Source organism: Pseudophryne corroboree, chromosome 6 (genome assembly GCF_028390025.1).
Source record: "Pseudophryne corroboree isolate aPseCor3 chromosome 6, aPseCor3.hap2, whole genome shotgun sequence".
Taxonomy (NCBI): domain Eukaryota; kingdom Metazoa; phylum Chordata; class Amphibia; order Anura; family Myobatrachidae; genus Pseudophryne; species Pseudophryne corroboree.
This window is the reverse complement of record NC_086449.1, coordinates 62,789,406-62,808,830: the sequence shown is the minus strand read 5'-3', so window position 1 is coordinate 62,808,830 and position 19,425 is coordinate 62,789,406. Positions and strand designations below refer to the sequence as shown.

The 19,425-nt window shown below is 41.3% G+C and overlaps 1 protein-coding gene across 1 annotated transcript; it reads right to left on the bottom strand.

The window, feature by feature from the left end:
• Positions 1 to 290: 290 nt before the first annotated feature.
• On the bottom strand, positions 291 to 16,531 carry LOC134936142 (zinc finger protein 84-like). Its single transcript, XM_063931060.1, has 2 exons — positions 16,304 to 16,531; positions 291 to 1,557 (listed from the first exon to the last, which is right to left on the bottom strand). Exon 2 carries the CDS (start codon positions 1,509 to 1,511, stop codon positions 558 to 560), a length of 954 nt encoding a protein of 317 aa, XP_063787130.1. The 5' UTR covers positions 1,512 to 1,557; positions 16,304 to 16,531; the 3' UTR covers positions 291 to 557.
• Positions 16,532 to 19,425: the final 2,894 nt, after the last annotated feature.

Here is a 19,425-nt window from a genome sequence, read left to right as displayed (position 1 = left end):
ATCCCACAGCGGGATGATGATGTTTTGCCTCGATCTGGGATCCGAGTCTGGAGGAAAGTCCCAAGCCAGACTCGGATCTGGACTTGAATCCTGGAGTCCGTGGGGGTTTGGATCTCTGAGATCCGAACCCGCTCATCCCTAGCCTAAACTCTGGCTTATACTGGAGTATGACCGGTAAGGCTCAGCCTCACCTCACTGCACATCACTGGAGTGCACAGTGCACCACATAGTACAGCACTCCCTGATATGCTGATATTAAAAAAGAAATAGTCATTTCAGACTATGTTGGGTGGTTTCATCATACACATTGTTTATTACATTACACTGATGCTGAGGATCCACTGTAGAAGTATCTCCTCTCCGCTATTTAGCAAGATTAATTTATATAAAACATGTCACATTCAGAAAATTAAAATGGCTTAATTTGTAACAATATTGAAGTCACACAAGTAACTTACTTAAGAAACACATGATATATTAAGGCCCTCAGAGTGACTCCTCATGTGATTAATAGGTGTTATCTTTCTATAAAAAAAAACTTTCCTCATTTACAGAACTTACTGAGTCTCTCCTGTGTGAATACTCTGATGTATAACAAGTTGTTGCTTTTCTCTAAAACACTTGCTGCATTCAGAGCATTTAAATGGCTTCTCACCTGTGTGACTCCTCTGATGTATAACAAGAGATGCCTTTTGGGAAAAACATTTGCTGCATTCAGAACATTTAAATGGCTTCTCTCCTGTGTGAATCTTTCGATGTATTATAAGATTTGCCATTTGGGAAAAGCACTTGTTGCATTCAGAGCATTTAAATGGCTTCTCTCCTGTGTGACTCCTCTGATGTGTAAGAAGTTGCTGCTTCTCACTAAAACACTTTTTACATTCAGAGCATGTAAAAGGCTTCTCTCCTGTATGAATCTTCTGATGTGTTATAAGATGTGACTTTCGGGAAAAACACTTGCTGCATTCAGAACATGTAAATGGTTTCTCTCCTGTGTGACTCATCTGATGTCTAACAAGGGGTGCCTTATGGGAAAAACACTTGCTACATTCTGAACATTTAAATGGTTTCACTCCTGTGTGATTCCTCTGATGTATAACAAGCCATTTCTTCTCAATAAAACACTTGCTACACTCAGAACATTTAAATGGTCTCTCTCCTGTGTGACTCCTCTGGTGTATAACAAGTTGTTGCTTCTCGGTAAAACAATTGTTACATTCAGAGCATTTGAATGTTTTATTCCCAGTGTGAATCCTCTGATGTCTAACGAGTTGCTTCTTCTCTGGAAAACGCTTGTTACATTCAGAACAATTAAATGGCTTTTCTCCTGTGTGAATCATCTGATGTATAACAAGATGTGACTTCTGGATAAAACACTTGCTGCATTCAGAACATGTAAATGGTTTCTCTCCTGTGTGACTCCTCTGATGTGTGAGAAGCTTTGATTTATATGTAAAGCTTTTGTCACACTCAGAGCACAGATGCGGTTTCTCTCCTGTGAGACTCATCATTTATGACTTCTGATATTGTTAGTGGGAATCCTGCTTCTTTTTTGTCCTGTAAGAAAAAAGGTTATATTTAACAGCATAAAGGTTACTAAGATAAATTTACTTTTACATTAATAGTTTTATTTTATATACAGAAAATTATGGCCCTCATTCCGAGTTGTTCGCTTGCTAGCTGCTTTTAGCAGCTTTGCACACGCTAAGCCGTCGCCCTCTGGGAGTGTATCTTAGCTTAGCAGAATTGCGAACAAAAGATTATCAGAATTGCAAATAGAAATTTCTTAGCAGTTTCTGAGTAGCTCGAGACTTACTCTGCCACTGCGATCAGTTCAGTCAGTTTCGTTCCTGGTTTGACAACACAAACACACCCAGCATTCGCCCAGACACTCCCCCGTTTCTTCAGACACTCCCGCATTTTTCCCAGAAACAGCTGCGTTTTTTTGCACACACCCATAAAACGGCAAGTTTCCGCCCAGAAACACCCACTTCCTGTCAATCACACTCCGATCACCAGAACGAAGAAATTTCCATTAAGCCGTGAGTAAAATACCAAACTTTTTAGCAAATTCACTTGGCGCAGGCGCATTGCGAATGTTGCGCATGCGCAGTTTGCGACTAATCGCACCGATGTGAGGAAAAATAATGAGCAAACAACTCGGAATGAGGGCCTATATACAGTATATATGGTACATGTGTATACACTAATAAACATGACTGATTTACCATTATTTTAAATTTGTGTTTGTTGTGAAATTGCTATACTGTATCTCCATTTTCAGTCAGATGTGTAGCTCAGAGACCTCTACCCTCCTGCAGCAGATAATAATATGTAATATAATACACATGGTCTATTAATGTTTAAATAAAAATGTGTGTAATCCTCATACTCTGTCCTCAGAATGTGCAGATGATAAATTACTCACCCTTGCACTGACCATAGATGGTGAGTTTTTAAGGGTTACCTATAGTTTTATTTTATTTATTTATTTTGCTCTTTTAATTTCAGCATATAGCTGATTATATATTCTGTATATGTACCAGTCAACAAATGAGAATAGGAATTCAATTGTTCATGTAAGAACAAAAAAAAAAAAAAAAAATAAGTGTTTTCAATGACGTCCACTAAACCAATATCTCTAATGGAAGACCGCAGGTGCTTTCAAATTGATTTGGTATACTGATATTTGATTGGGGAAGTGACACTTAAAACAATGGACTTTGAGACACAGCACCAGGCTGGTGATCAAACTCGAGGGTGAAACGTACGTTAAGTTGTGACCTGCATATGGTTCCTCACTGCAGGAGAAATATGTACCTGGCAGTGCTCCAACTGCGATCAGTGATTCGGAAAGCTGTACCTGGCAGTTTGCTAACCACAACCAGCAGTTTGGTATCTATAACTGACTCCCCTCATTTTTCCTGTTTATTTGTATCTGACAGTGTGCCAACCATGATCGGTGGTCCGGGAAGTTGTTCCCGGTAGCATGTAAACTGCGATCAGCGGTCTGATATTAAAAACAAAGCTCCCCTTTTCCCTCCCTCTCCCCTCCTTTCTTCACAGGTGTCCTCCCAGTCCCCGCAGCGAATATGGACCTTGCAATGCCTTCAGTTTAAGGATCCACCTAACACCGAACACGGGCATCTGCGGCTTCATTTCTATCAGCATGGCATTCGCTCCCACTCTCACCCGTCATCCACTCCATGGATGATGGTGAGAAGCAGATGGGGGTGATTGCGCTTTGTGCTGTACTACATCTATAACTTTATATAATATCATGAGACGGCTATACTTCTCTGTCTAATTATATAAAACACTGTATGAAAACAGGTGCCCCAATGATTCTAATTAATTAAGCATGGAAAAAGTAATGAGGCAGAGTGGTGCAGGGAAGAGAGAGGAGATAACTTGATCGCAGCATGATATTTTTTAGCAGTTGGGCAAAACCATGTGCACTGCAGGGGGGGGCAGATATAAGATTTGCAGAGAGAGTTAGGTTTGGGTGGGTTATTTTGTTTCTGTGCAGGGTAAATACTGGCTGCTTTATTTTTAAACTGCAATTTAGATTGAAGATTAAACTCACCACACCCAAATCTAACGCTCTCTGCACATGTTATATCGGTCCCCCCTGCAGTGCACATGGTTTTGCCCAACTGCTAAAAAATATCCTGCTGCGATCAACTTGGAATTACCCCCTATATGTGATTACCTCCCCAATATAATTAACCACCACTGCCAGTAATTGATCAATATATTTCTATATCCATGATATCTATTAGAGAATGGGGAAACAACATGTGTTTTTATGACCTGGATGCTCTGTGTTTGTGAATATAATGTCTGATGCTTAAAGGGACAGTCCTGATTTAAAGTGGACATAAATTCACAATAGGATACAGAGCCTAATTCAGACCTGTTCACTCGCTAGCGTTTTTTGCACGGCTGTGATCAGGTCTGAACTGCACATGTGTATGCACTGCAATGCACAGGCGAGTTTCATGGGTACAAAGTGGATCGTTGCTGAGTGATGGATTTTACAAAGAATCCATTCGCAGGAGCGATCACAAGCTGATTAACAGGTAGAGGGCGTTTGTGGGATGCAACTGACCATTTTCTGGGAGTGGTTGGGGAAACGCAGGTGTACCTAAGTGTTCGCAGGGCGGGTGTGTGACAACAATTCTGGCCCCAGACAAGCTGAAGTGATTGCAGTATTTGAGTAAGTCCTGGGCAACTCAGAAACTGCACAAAATCTTTTCGTACCACTCGGCTACACATGCGTTCGTACACTTGCAAAGTTAAAATACACTCCCCTGTAGGTGGTGACTATGCGAACGCAGGACTGCAAAAAAAAAACCTAGTGAGCGATCAGGTCTGAATTAGGCCCATTGCCCAATGTTTATGATGATATGTTTCCTGTTGTCATACTATTGCAGGTAAAAACCAATGTGATATAACTGCCTGACAGAGCTATATGGACAACACACTTTGTGTGTCTCTCTGGATATTAATACGTTTCAATGTTGAAATGATGCCATTCGCCTGCTATGCATGGTGCACACAGTCTATGATGTTGTTATGAGTACAAATTTTGAGGTTACAATTCAGTGATATATTATTAACAAATATATGAAAAACAGCCGCGGGGAGATGTTTCATTCACTCCCATTTCTTTGAAGACATACTGTATTGTTGTAACAACTTATGTTGAATGAACAATACTGAATGACGGGAGATGTTTTTTGAAGATGCACTGTATTAATATAACAATTCATGTTGAATGAATAATATGATGAGAAAAAAATACACACGGTTGTAGCCTTGATGCAATGAGCTTAAATTCTACATGTAGCAATACTAATTTGTACTACAGCTTGCAATATAAAACAGCCGCAGGGAATTGTCTTACTCATTCCTATGTCTTTGGAAAAGAACTGTATTGCTGTAACAATTTATATGAACAACACTGTATGATGGGAGATGCTTTATTTACTCCTATTTCTTAGAAAATACACTGTATTGCTGTAATAATTTATGGTGAATGAACAATACTGAATGATGTGAAAAAATTCCACATGGTTTTAGTCGGTATCTGGTTGATAGACAGTGTCTAGTTAGACAGTAAATAGATAGACACCATGGGGTAAATTTACTAAGGTGGGAGATTTTTAGAACTGGTGATGTTGCCCATGGCAACCAATCAGATTCTACTTACCATTTATCTAGCTGCTTCTAGCAGATAATAGATATAATCTGATTGGTTGCTATGGGCAACATCACCAGTTCTAAACATCCCCCACCTTAGTAAATTTACCCTCATATGTTAGACAGACATTAGGTCGACAGGGTAAAAAGGTCGGCATGGTCTAAAGGTCGACAGGATCAAAAGGTCGACATGAATATGGTAGACAAAAAATAGACACTTTTTTACGTTTTGGTCTATTTCATACCTTCTCTATGTATGTCGGCAAAGAATTGGTTATAAACCTCGCGCGAGCCACTGAGCCCAAAGCGTGGTGAGCGATGCAAGCCCCGCGAGGGTATGCCTTTCTACAAATGGGGGTCCCAGATGACAAAACTATTCACACAAACCACAAAAATGCAAAAAAATGGTGCCTATCCTTTTTGTGTCAACCCTTTTCATGTCGATCTTTTGACCCTGTCGACCTAATGTCTGTCTAACATATGGTGTCTATCTATTGACTGTCTAACTAGACACTGTCTATCAACCCACACCCGTTATAGCCTTGATGCAAGGAGTTAGAACTCTATATGTATCAATACTAATTTGTATCACAATTTGCAGTATAGATACAGCAACTTTGCAACAGTGTTACAGTGTTGACACAGTGGCTACAGATATAATCACATATTATTCTAAGTATTAACAAAGGAACTCCAAAGGGGATGGTACAAAGCTACTAACTGGTATGAGTAAAAAATTGTTTGCATAAATGATTAGTGAGACCACAGGGCAGACTCCCACTGCCGCGACTTGGAAATAACTACTATGAAACTCTTATCATAGAGATTAATAATTGCTCAAGAAAAACACTGTAAAAAAATGTCTTTGCACGCAAATTAGGGGTGACAGTTATAGATAACACATATCAATTATGGTTGATAGCCATCCCTAGTCAAAACAGCTTTAATGATTGACACAGGGAGCAGCTGCACTACAGTGCCCTGTTATAACAAGCATCACCATTGGCCTTGCCCTCCCACAACCGATGTCATTGCTGTGAATCATTTGGGTCCACTGGGAGTTTCCCTGAATATCCTGTGGCGCAATTTGAGCCTGCACCACCTCACCCTATTTTTCACCAGGGCTGGTCATGAAATTGATGAGTGATCCCCAAAAATGGGGGGTATTCAATTAGCGCTGATAATTTTGGAGCTTTTGAATTCACCCCCCTGCATATTCAATTGCAGGCCATTTTTAAGGCATTTTCGACAATGCCTTCTCACTTTTTCGTTTAGTGTAAAAACATTGGTGAATAATGCCTCAAAATCGTAGAAAATTGCCCATGTTTTCACCTGCATAGGGGAGAAAACACATGGATTCGCCGATCCACATGTTTTTCACTTCTTCTGAATTTTTTGCCTAGTTGAAAAATTGGCCCTGCTATCGAATAGGTCAAATCGGCATTTGCCCTAAAAAATTATGAAAAGTGCATTTTTTCACCTAGGCTAAAATACTGACCGAATTGAATAACCCCTTCAGTGTGTCCTCAAGTGCTATGTGTGAGTCTGACCTTTCTGATACTGTACTCACAAAGAAGCAGTCTTCCACTCTTTCTGTTCCCTCTGTATTTGTGAGGATAAGCAGCATAAGTATTGATGATTACATAGAAATTAAGAATGCCACCGTTGATTTGCAAAAGGATGTGGGGGAGATTTGTGTAGTTGACCCTGGCACTAATGAGGATGTTGAGGATGAGGATGTTGTTTGTGTTATTAAGGCACCAGTGGAAGCATCTCTTGGCCATGACAAGAAGAAGGCCATTGTCATGCCTGGACATAGGACCCACAAATCCACCTCTTATGTGTGGAATTATTTTTATCCAAATGCTTACAACATTTGACAAGCCAATTTATAGTCTTTGTGGAACCACAGTAACTAGAGGAGGGACATTAAGCATCTAAGAGCCTCCACCCTATTAAGTCACCTGCAGCACACTCATGACAAGTTTTTGATTATATCCACCACTGGTGCTAAAAAAAAATTAAACAGACCAACATCAGCTAGCTCCCATCTCTCTACTACAGGCATATAAAACTTGTGGCCCTTCAGCTGTTGTGAAACTACAAGTCCCAGCATGGTTTGCCAGCATACTTTCCACTGATCAGCTGGTAAAGCATGCTGAGACTTGTAGTTTCCCAACAGCTGGATGACCATAAATTTGACATGCCAGCTGTACTAGATCTCAGCACCTGCAAGCTTCATCAACACCTCCATCCTCAATATCCTCATTAATGATCAAAGATAGTCCTGAAACCAATTTGTTAATGCTAGGTGACACCTCTTCTTTCCAGGATTACTCATAAGAATCTTTGAGCGCTAAGCCTGCTGCTGTTGGGGGTGGATCTTAATCTCAGAAGTGGACTAAGAAGACTACTAGCACTAGTAGCAGTTCCTCAAAGCAATTGACTGTTATACTTGCTTCCACTTGCAAAGGATTGTTTATCAGTTCTCACCCACACAGACACCATGATCACTGACACCATGACTGCTATGCTAGCATTAGATCTACATCCAATATCTGTCATTAATGCAGTGAGTTTTACACAGTTAATTAAGGTCCTGTGTCCCCAGTACCAAATTCCATTTCGAATCCATTTTACCTGAAAATCCATTCCTCGGCTGTACCAGGACATTAAAAACAGCTAATTATTGCCCTCCAAAATGCCAATGTACCTATTGTTTTCTTAACCATAGATATGTGGACAAGCAGTAGTGGGCAAACTAAAGATTACGTGACTGTGACAGCCCACTTGGTGGGTGAATCACCTTTATCAGCAGCAGAAGCAGTATCATGAAAAGCATGAAAGCATTACAGCTGGGTGAATTCCAACACATCACCTATTTTGCTCACACAATCAACTTGGTGGTACATGTTGTTGTTTTTTTAAAATGACAGGGGCATGCAGAAGATGCTGTCTGTGGCCCAAAAGATTTTGAGACATTTTCGGCATTCAGCAACAGCATGCAGGATATTGCAGCACCTGCAAGAACAGTTCAAATTGCCCTATCATCAACTGAAGCAAGTGGTGGTAACAAGGTGGAACTTCACCCACAATATGCTTCAGTGGATAGAGGAACAGCAAAAAGCCATCCATAGCTGTACAACAAGCCATGACATTGGGAGAGGAGGGGGAATGTACCTTAGCCCAATGCAGTGGAGAGTACTTTCCATCTTATGCAAGGTGCTCAAACCCTTTGAAGTAGCTACCTGCGAAATAAGTTCTGACATTGCTAGCTTGAGCCAGGTGATTCCCCTAATTAGGCTTTTGGAAAATCAGCTGGAGAAATTGAAGGAGGAGATGAAACAAAGCGAATCCGCAAAGTATGCCAGACTTGTAAATCAAGTCCTTGATTTGCTTTGGCAGGATCCAAGGGTTGCCAGTATCTTAAAATTAGATCACTACATTTTGGCAACCGTGCTTGATCCTAGCTTTAAGTCATATGCTGTGTGGTGACAAAACTCGACTTTGCCAAAAGACCTAGTGGTGATGCAGAACACAACATTTTTACATCTGGTTGGGTCTAAATAAATTGCCCAGCTTTTGTGACACCTCTACCATAACTACATCTGATACAGTCACCATCCAAAGAACGGTTGAGAATTATTTTCATGACACCATAAAAATAGGTAAGTCACAAAGTCCCTTCAAGTACTGGAAGGAACTAAAGCCAATTTGGAGGCTCTTGTCCAAACTGGCTTTGCATTACTTAAGCTGCCCATTCTCTATTCTGTACTTGGATATAGTTTTCAGCATAGCCGGGAACCTTGTGAATAAACGTTGTAGGAGGCTACTTCCTCAAAATGTGGAAAAGATTATTTTCATCTAAAGGAACTGGAAATTCCACAAGGAAGACCTTTCCCTAAAATTATGTCAAAAGTATAGAGACTTCTGTAATGATGGATTCCAGAGGGGATGAATTAATATTATGTGAGGAGGATGCACACACTGGTGAGGATGAGAATGGCAATGACAATGACATCTTGCCACAATAGAGCTGTTGCCTTACGCCGATTTGTAGCTTGTTTTGTGAGAAACCAAACAAACCAAGCACTTCATCTACAAAACCTAAAGTCCCTGTCGCTGGAGGGCTTGGTTTGTTAAACTGTGCATGTCCTTTGTAATATCTAACATTAGGATGGATGGGAGGGCTCAAAGACAATTCCATCTTGCACCACCATTTCTACCACTGCTGTATGTCAGCAGTGGTAAAAATATAGATGTGCTATAAACTACTATATACTATATAAAACTATACTAGAGTATATAGATGTGCTATAAACTACCATGTAACATAGTAACATAGTTTCTAAGGTTGAAAAAAGACAATTTGTCAATTAAGTTCAACCTGTTAGTGATCTCCTACACTGATATATTTTTAAGACTAATTTTAACTGTGGTGAATGTTTAGCTGTAAACTAAAATATTCCTTTGTATTTGTACCGCTGCTCTGTTGCTTAATATATTGGCCAGGCCGCTGCAGACTTTGGCCTAAAGTGAATGAAAACTACATTGTGAGCTGTAAGGTGGTCAGAATTGTCTGCAAATGATTGAAAATGTATGTTATTGAGGTTAATAATACTCTAAGGACAAAAAAAAGCACAAATTAAAAGATTATTATTTTTTTATAAATGTAAAAAAACAAAAACAAATCCAAAGCCAAAGCCAACTAATAAGAGCCAAATCCAAATCTAGCAAAAATGGTCCAGCACACATCCCTAATAGAAATATTACAGCTTACATAAACAGAAATATTACTTCTTGTACAATACTGCTATCATCCAGCAGATGTCTCTAGTGAGCAGGCTTTCTCCATCTCACACAAATAGATATATTACTTCTTAAACAATTCTGCTCTCATCCAGCAGATGTCACTAGTGAGCAGGTTTTCTCCTTCTTACCCAAACAGAAATATTACTTCTTATACAATACTGCTCTCATCCAGCAGATGTCTCCAGTGAGTATGATTTCTTTATAGATTTAAACTGGCAGAAATATTACTACTTAAACAATGTTGCTCTTATCTAGCAGATGTATCTAGTATAAGTTTTCCATGCTATACAATTGCGCATTTCACAATATTGCTGCTTAATTATAGTCACACGTAATCATACTCATCTCAATCAGGCAGTCCGACATCGCAATCAATAGTGCATGTCGACAAGTGTGCTAATTGGTCTAATATCACATTAATATCAGTTCATTAGAGAGCCTGGCAGGGCCCAGGTACTTTTTTGGGGGTGTGAACTAAACATGTGAGGCGTGACCCTGCACATAGAAAAAAAATCCAGAAAAGGTAGTACTTTAAGTGCATCCCTGGCCACAGTATAGCCCAGCACACTGTAGCATGTGCTGAGCTGAGAAGAGCTGCAAGTGCTGCTGCCAGGTAACTGGGGGACTTCCATCCATTAGGCCTGGGTAAACAGTACCTGCCCCCTCCCCTCTCGGCATCACTGATTAACATACTGATGTGTCCCCACACACCATGCGTCTATATGCCATATGGTGCCATCTGTTTTTTATTCACATCACAGATTCAACAAAACGCACAGTGACCTAGAGACACTAGGCTATGACTGTAACTGCACAGGAATTACTTTTAAACACAAAGTCCCATATTAAGCACAATAGAAGTTGGCATGAGAAAAAGCTGTTTCATCGCAGCACATCATACACAGATGCAGATGCAGTCTCACAGAAATGTACAAATGTAGCACATCAGATTGATCACTGCAGTCTTGCTTATGCTGCTTTCACACATGTGACACTGACATTTTGCATATCTCGCACACCAGCAAACTCACAGGTATCCGCTCCATGACCCAGGTTGGGAACAGAGTGGCGGACCCAGGACTTAGTCCTGGGTCATTTGCATACAGACCTACCTAAATCCCAGGGTGATGCACATTCACACACAAAATCTCATGATTTAGGTTCTAGTGTGATGGGGTGTAAGTGTTTCTGTTGCTTTATTTCTGAGAATATGATGCACATTGTGAGTGAGAAAGATACTCAACAAGTCGCCCAGGACCTGCTGAACCAAGAGATGCTATTTGCCTTGGCTGAAGCCACGGTGTACGAGGACATATGTGAGGAGTGGTTAGTCAAAAAGCCGATGATCACTTGTGACTGTTTGTTTCAAGTATAAGTATTTTTAGGAATAAATGCAAATCCTGGCTTGTTTAGAATTTATTTCTGTTGATGTTTTAGAAATAACAGACAAAGCTGCCATTGATCCCCAACTGTTGTGCATACTGATGTGTGGTATCCACGGCTATTAGTGCATCAATATATACAGTCAATTGTACAGCGCAATGGAATTTGCTGCTTTATATAAGAAACTGTTGATAAATAAATACAGACTAGGCTGCAGTGGGACATACCACAGTAAGGATAAGAAAGATTATATGAACCAGCAGTGGCCGCAGCACTGACCATATTGTGCAGGGGGAAAGTGCGTAGCACATATAACCATACATGTTATCATGTATGTATTATATGTGCTGGCTGGTCCCCCAGGGATCAGGTGTGCTGAGTGTATCTGGTTCCATGCAACACCTGGGAATCACCATAAGGCTTCACACATTCCTTCTAATCCTGCCCCCAGACTCCCATTGGCTGGTTTCACAGTAGTCTGAGGGCGTGCTTAAGAGTGTGTGAAACCTTATGCTGATTCCCAGGTGCCGCACGGCACCAAATACACTCAGCACACCCGATCCCCAGGGGAACCAGCCAGCACATATATTACATACATGATGACATGTATGTGTGATATCTTGAAACTGCAAGGGTTTACAGATACTGCAAGAGTTAACATTTGCCTTATATGATTGGGGGAGTTTCTGGATTCATTCAGTTTCTACCATATGCAGGCTGGGTGAGCAGGCAGTAAGAGAAGCAAAAGAATGCAGATGTGCAGTGTGTTGGACGGTGATGGAGGGCATAGGCTAGTGTCCAGGAGGAGGGCAGCACTGGGACCATGGGTCAAGAAATGGTTTGTCCCAATTAAAGCTATTATGTAAAGCTATTATGTAGAGAGTAGCAGCATGTGGGTGGTTTATTCTGAAAAGAGAGAGAGAGCCCATATCTGCAGTGTAATATGAGAGGCTGCAGCTTCAGTGAGAGAGAGAGACTGCAATGGGAGAACAGCAGTATCCAGAGTCCAGTGAAAGGGAGATCCTCACCTTTATGGGTACCCAAGAAGAATGACGCCAGGTTTGAGTCTCGGAAGAGGACATATCTGGGTGAGAGGTTCTAAGCCACGTGTCGCGCTTAAAAGCCCCCCATTGACTAGAGTTCTTGTTATAGCCCTGTAAGAGGAGTGTGGAGGCTGTGAGAATCCTCAGTGAATAAAAGAAAAGCACACTGAAGAGAGTCCCAGTGTAATGCTGTAGCACTACTGGTCCCAGTACTCCTGTTCTGTACTGGCGGAGATGTCCTAATGTAGTCTGATGTAACCAATAATATTAGTTTGCCAGAGGAGAGAAGCAAGTGTTCAAATGTTATCCTTGCTATTACCCTGTTTGTATTTTAAATAAACTGTTTATACTGTTTTTTATGAGATGGCCTGTCATTCAATTCTTTCTGTGCTGTACTGGCACCTTTAGTCCACTACCACTATGCGCTTGTAATTAAACTCCTGAGTATTCAGGGAACCCACTGATACCTGTGTCTCACCCAAGAACAGCCGGGGCAGAGTAAGTGTGATCCATCATAAACTGTGACACTGCAGGCCATATTCCTGCCCATTACCAGGGGTGGTTTACAATCCCCAATGCAAGCTAAAGAGATCTGCTACATCCAATAAAGAATCATCGTCCATTGTAAATTTTTGCTGTGCACCACGTTAAGCAAAAACATAGCCCAAGTGTATACCAGTGCATGCTTACCATAACCGACCACTACAGCAAGTTTCTAATTGTCATATCAGCCAGTAATTTGGTCCATGAAGACCACCACTTAACTCTTCTTTGTTCAGCTGTATGCGTACTCTGAACGAATTCTAACAGACCAAGGCCCAACATTTGAATCCCAGCTGTTACAAGAACTTTGCTCGTTATGTGGGTGCAATAAAATGAGGACAACTGCCTATCACCTGCAGGGCAACGGTCTATGTGAAAGAGCCAACTAGACAATTATCGAGAAGTTAAGGAATTTGTCAGCAGAAAAGCAGTCCCAGTGGCCGACTTTACTACCAGTGCACGCTTACTTGTACAACAACATGGAGCACTGTTCCACTGGGTTCACACCCTTCTACTTAATGTTTGGTTAATAGGGCAGGTTGCCCAAAGACCTGGAATTGATTCCTGAAGTGACTGAATCTGCAAATCCTCAGACTGGTTGGGTGCGTCAACATCAGCACAGGACAGAGATGACTCGAGAGACTGTCAAGACAAGGATGGAGGCTGTGCATCAACACCAGGAGAAAAGTTACAATGCAGGCTCCAGAGCAATAAGGGGATAAAGTCTGGAAAAAGAAAAATCATTGTTCCAGTAAGTTGGTTGTCATGTGGGAGGACATCCCCTACACTGTAGTCGATGTGCCAAGGGATGACATGCATACTTACCAAACCTGATTGCAGAAAGACAGACAAATCAGTATGGTGTCTAGAGATCAGCTGAAGATATATGTCTCTGAGGTAACTGCAACACCACCAAAAGACCCTCCCTTGGCAGAGGGATGAGGATCCACAGGTGGCCTTCCCCTTTTTGACCCCCATAGAGCTACTGCTGTTATTGTGTTGCCCAGTTCCATTCAGCCCAGTTGGGGACATATCCCCTTAACCATCAGTGTAAAGACCAACAGGAGACAGGGTTGACCTTACCCCTAACCTTGCCCCCTCTGAAGGTGAAAGCTCTAACTCCCAGGTCAGGAGGTCAGCACACAGTAAACAGGGCATCCCACCCTTTTATTACATATATAAAATGGAAAATGTATATAATTTAGGCTTCTATATATGTATCCTCTTTGTCAAATTATTGTAATCATGTATGCTTATAGAATGTCACAGTTATAGCTTGATCATAATAAGTTTTGATCGAACACCAAAGTGCATGAGGGCACGCATGGTTTCAGCAGGGGAAAATGATGCATCTCAACAAGCTGCAGGCATTGCAAGGGTTAACAATCCACCATACCTATGATGTCACTAGCCACTGCAAGCAGGAAACCCTGCGATTGGATGACCCCTGAACCTGGGGTTGGGGCAAAGGGAGACAAATGGGAGAGGAGAGAAGAGTAAGGGGGAAGAGGGCTGAGAAGTGCTGTGCTGCTGGGGACAGGAGTGTGCCCACAGAGCCCTGAACAGAGCCTGTAGCTGTGTGAAGGCACACTGGGTACAGGGAAGTGACCGGAGCTGGGAAAGGGGCATTTTGGGAGATGGTTGGAGCAGAGAACCGGTGTGTGGACACTGACACACAGAAAGAGTTGCAGCGGTGGGACAGATCGAAAAGGGGGCCAATGAGAAGTACCAAAGCACTGTGGTAATACAGGACCACAGTACTAATAAAGAGAAACATCCAGTTATCCACTATTACAGTTTTATATTCATAACTTTAACTGCTAATGCAAAAAACTGTTTATTCCTAATGCCACCCTCATTCATCACTAGAATCATGAACATTGCCTGGTTTACTGGTTAATTTCATAAATATTGCTTTGCTAACTGCATAACATCTATGAACACGGTTTGCTCAATGATCCTATTCTGGCAAGGCAACCCTTGAACATTTCAAATTAAGAGAAAAAGATATCTCTGCACACTTTTTAAAATAACATATATATATATATATATATATATATATATACCACAGAGTCCATGTGATCCGGCTCTCCTGTGATCCGGCTCTCCTTGAGGCAGAAACTGCACCGGGTGCCTCCGTAATGATCCATATACACGAGCAGCAGACGTGGCACTCCTGGGGGTAAATTTACTAAGTTGGGAGTTCTATTAAAGATGGGAATCTTTATATGTTTATAGTATGCAAATTATACATGTTACTTCAATGCTGATTGGTTGCCATGGACAACTTCTCCACTGGCTCACTTCTCCACTTTTATCACTGCTTAGTACATGTCCCCCTAAAATTCAAATAGAAAAGAAAACTACAAAAGCCCAAAATAATAGATTAATAACAGACGGACGTTATGCCGATGTTTTTGCAATTAAGCAGATGCACCAAAGACTAATAGCGATGCCACCTGCATAATTTTATCTTTATGCCGAGTGATAGACAGACAGGCACTGCTTGTGGGCATTGATGGGGGAGTTGCCACAAAAATGTAGGCATGTCCTGACCATTTGTGGACCGTGTAACTGGGTGCACCTGATAAACCATACTCAAACAGAGCGCCTCCGGTATCTCGGTTCAGGCTGCCATGCTGCCTGGCTGTTGATTTAATTGAGCTGTCAATTATGGAAGGATGTGCGTGTATGCCGGGAATGTGTACATAGCTGCTGGGGCTTTGCAATTGCTCTGCTGTACGTCTCTGTCCTTGTCAGGGCTGCTGGGTTTTAGAACAATTTCACACATCAAACTTAAAATCGAATAAAAAACATTGAACCTTAATAAATATACCCCCTGGAGTTATACTATGAGCATACAGGTGCTTTAATGGCATAGACAAACATGCAGCAATAACACACTAGTTGGCTCATGGCTTCTGACAGGACTGTAGCCCCAGTATGTGTGTGCACATGTGGTAGGGGATTTGGATTGTAAGCTCCACTGGGGCAGGGGCTGATGTGATTGGGCAAAAATTCTCTACATAACGTGTGTGCTATAAAAATAACTATATATATTAAACATATCGAGATATACTGTAGGTGTGTGTCCAGTAGGGCTACTCAACATGCAACCCTTCTGCTGTTGTGGAACTACACATCCCAGCATGCCCAGCTACAGTTTTATCATGCTCCCTTAGCAAAACTGTGGCATAGTTCCCCAGCAGCTGGATGTCACATGTTGAAAACCCTTGGAGTACAGTCTGCAGTCTTACAAACAACAATTGCACAATCAGATACACATACTGAGAATATGAATATACAGAGAACATTACCAGAAGGTTAGGAATAAAGCCCTCGGGATGGATTCCACAGAGATATCACAGGTACTGGAAATGCAGGTTTCAGAGAACAGAAGACCCCAGAACAAGCCCTTTGTTATACTCAGTCTCCTCAGTTCCTCACACTGGAAGTAGCAGTACTGCCGCACACAGACACTGGTATAATGAACACGTTTTATATCAGGAGAGTATAAAATAGGGAAACTGCCCATTCCTCCAGCACAGCTGATGTCCTCTGCATGTGACTGCTTACACCCACTTCCTCTTTTATAGCAGATGCAGCTTCCTAATCTCCACTGCATGTTACACTCTCTGCACAGTGTACATTCCGTAATAGAGAAATTAGCTCAACTTTATGCACACATATTTAAATCATTTGTGGGTGTCCATGAGTAAAGTACAGCTGTGGTGAGGCTGTACTCAAGTAAATCAGTGAATATCACCCCATCTTATTGTCATATCAACCCTGATGATAGTATATTACAGAAGTGTCCTCATATACCTAGCCACCGTGCAAAACACAGCGGTAGCGTTCTCACCAAATTCACTACATCCACATCCGCTCTCCTACTAGCCCTTCACTGGCTTCCCTTCCCTTTCAGAATCCAATTCAAAATTCTCAAGCTCACTTGTAAAACCCTCACCCACTCCTCTCCCATTTACATCTCTGACCTTATCTTCCTTTACACTCCCACCGGTCCTCTTTGCTCTGATAATGCATGCCACCTCTCCTGTCGACCGAATACTTCCTAGCACTCATATCTTCAAGATTTCTCATGTGCTGCTCCCTTTCTCTGGAATTCCCTACCTCTCCCCCTCAGACTCTCCACCTATTTACAAAACATCAAACGGGCTCTCAAGACCCACTTCTTCACCCAACCCAGCCTAATCTCATTCTAACCCTCTGTTCCATGCTCACTGTCTACCCCATCTGTGCAACCCCTGTCTGTCTGCCCCTCCCCTTTAGAATGTAAGCTCTCGCAAGCAGGGCCCTCAACCCTCATGTGCTTATCCTTCTCTTACTATAACATCCTCGATGGCACCTGATCCCACGGTTTTCTGCCACTCTGATACTTATGTCAGTGTTATTTACCCTGTACTTGTCATACTGTATTTGGTCTTCAACTGTAAGTCACTATTGTCCTGATTTGATTTTTAATTTATGTACTCTGTAATTGGGTGCTGTGAATCCCTTGTGAAGCAATATAAATAAAGGATAAAAATAAACAAAGATGTCTGGCACGAATGTCCAAGTCCTGTGTAACTCTGATATCATTGGCTGTATTTTTCTTACCAAAAATCCATCTTAGTCATAACGCTCTGTGACTAGGATACACCAGGAGACTGTGCTGATTAATTTGATATGTGACACTTGTATATCTGTGTGTGATTAAGGGGTCGAAGTACTAATCCTTGGAGAGTAATAAAGTGGAGAGAGATAAAGTAACAGTAAATCAGATCCTGTCAGTTTACAGAGTCTGTATATGAAGCATAATGGATCTTGGTGTGGTAAAAAGGCTGCGACCACTGCATCATAGCACTTCATATGCAGATTAAGGGCCTAATTCAGCATGGAATGCAAAGAGACCAAGGGGATTTTTGGGATATTTGAAATGTGCGCAGGGCAGCTTTAACAAGTGTAAATTTTCTAATGGGATGCCACCACACCCCACAGAAAACAGAAATTCAATACAGAAAGAAGACAATTTTTTCTCAGTATAAGCGCCCAATGTAGATATCAAGTGAAAAATAAAATATAAAATATACGTCCCTTAAGGGTATTCAAAATGGTGATCATCAGTAGTTCAGCGAAAGTTCTCAGTTGATGTAATTAGTGTCCAGTCATTGTTACATGGAAAAAAACAGAACATACAATGTGTACTATTGTTTTTTATATGGTATTCAAAGAAAGTCCTTTTATCCCATCAGCATAACAGGAAAGCAGTAACATGAATGGGGGGTCTGTAGAGAGTGCGTACCCCAACTCACACTGGGAAGAACAAATGTGTGCACATAAAGGTTTCTTTTAAAACTCTTCACCCTTTCTGTGTGTCCTCCACCAAAAAGTATGCATAGATGAGCATACCTAAACTCACTTTAAAGTGAAGATGAGACAAGTGTGTAAAGGTATCTTTCACATATATTTCTATGTCAAATAAAAGGTGCGTACCACACTCACAGAATGAAGTGTGGAAATATTCCTATCAAGGTATCTTTTGGATCCGCAGCTGTTTCAGGCCTCAAGGTGCCAGTGCGTAGTTGAACAGTTATAAATCCAAAAAGAAAAAAATTGTGCCAATCAATCCATTTTTTAAAAAAAAGGGTTTTAATTGATACAAAATCCCATAGCTGGGAGAAGGATACATACAAGTAAAAACACTCCGCAGAAGGAGAATAAAAATATGAGAGCTGGAATTTGCAGCCACAAAAACAATTTTTTCTAAAAAGTCTTGTATTCTGTATAAGGTGCATCAAGTAATAAAAAATACCTTGAAGGTTGGTTTTTTAGGAGTTGTACAGTGCCCAACGTTGTCTTATCTTTAAAAGAAACCTTTATGTGCACACATTTGTTCTTCCCAGTGTGAGTTGGGGTACGCACTCTATACAGACCCCCCATTCATGTTACTGCTTTCCTGTTATGCTGATGGGATAAAAGGACTTTCTTTGAATACCATATAAAAAACAATAGTACACATTGTATGTTCTGTTTTTTTCCATGTAACAATGACTGGACACTAATTACATCAACTGAGAACTTTCGCTGAACTGCTGATGATCACCATTTTGAATACCCTTAAGGGACGTATATTTTATATTTTATTTTTCACTTGATATCTACATTGGGCGCTTATACTGAGAAAAAATTGTCTTCTTTCTGTATTGAATTTCAGCATGGAATGCAGCTGCGGTAGCATTCGCATGCTGTAGCCATGTTTGTGGGGGGGGGGGCTTCATGAGACCTCACCTGACTGTTTTGCGCGACTGCAGCAATGATTTTAACCCACCCCTGTGGATATGTGGACTAACAATTAACTTCAATGCCTCCACCCAAGTACTTGTGAGTTGATGCCCTATACTTGTGCGAGATTCAGTATGATTGCCCGACAGTCGGGATG

Bases quoted from the DNA above. Each gene is read 5' to 3' on its own strand.
- LOC134936142 (XM_063931060.1), bottom strand. From the start codon at position 1,511: ATGATGAGTCTCACAGGAGAGAAACCGCATCTGTGCTCTGAGTGTGAC.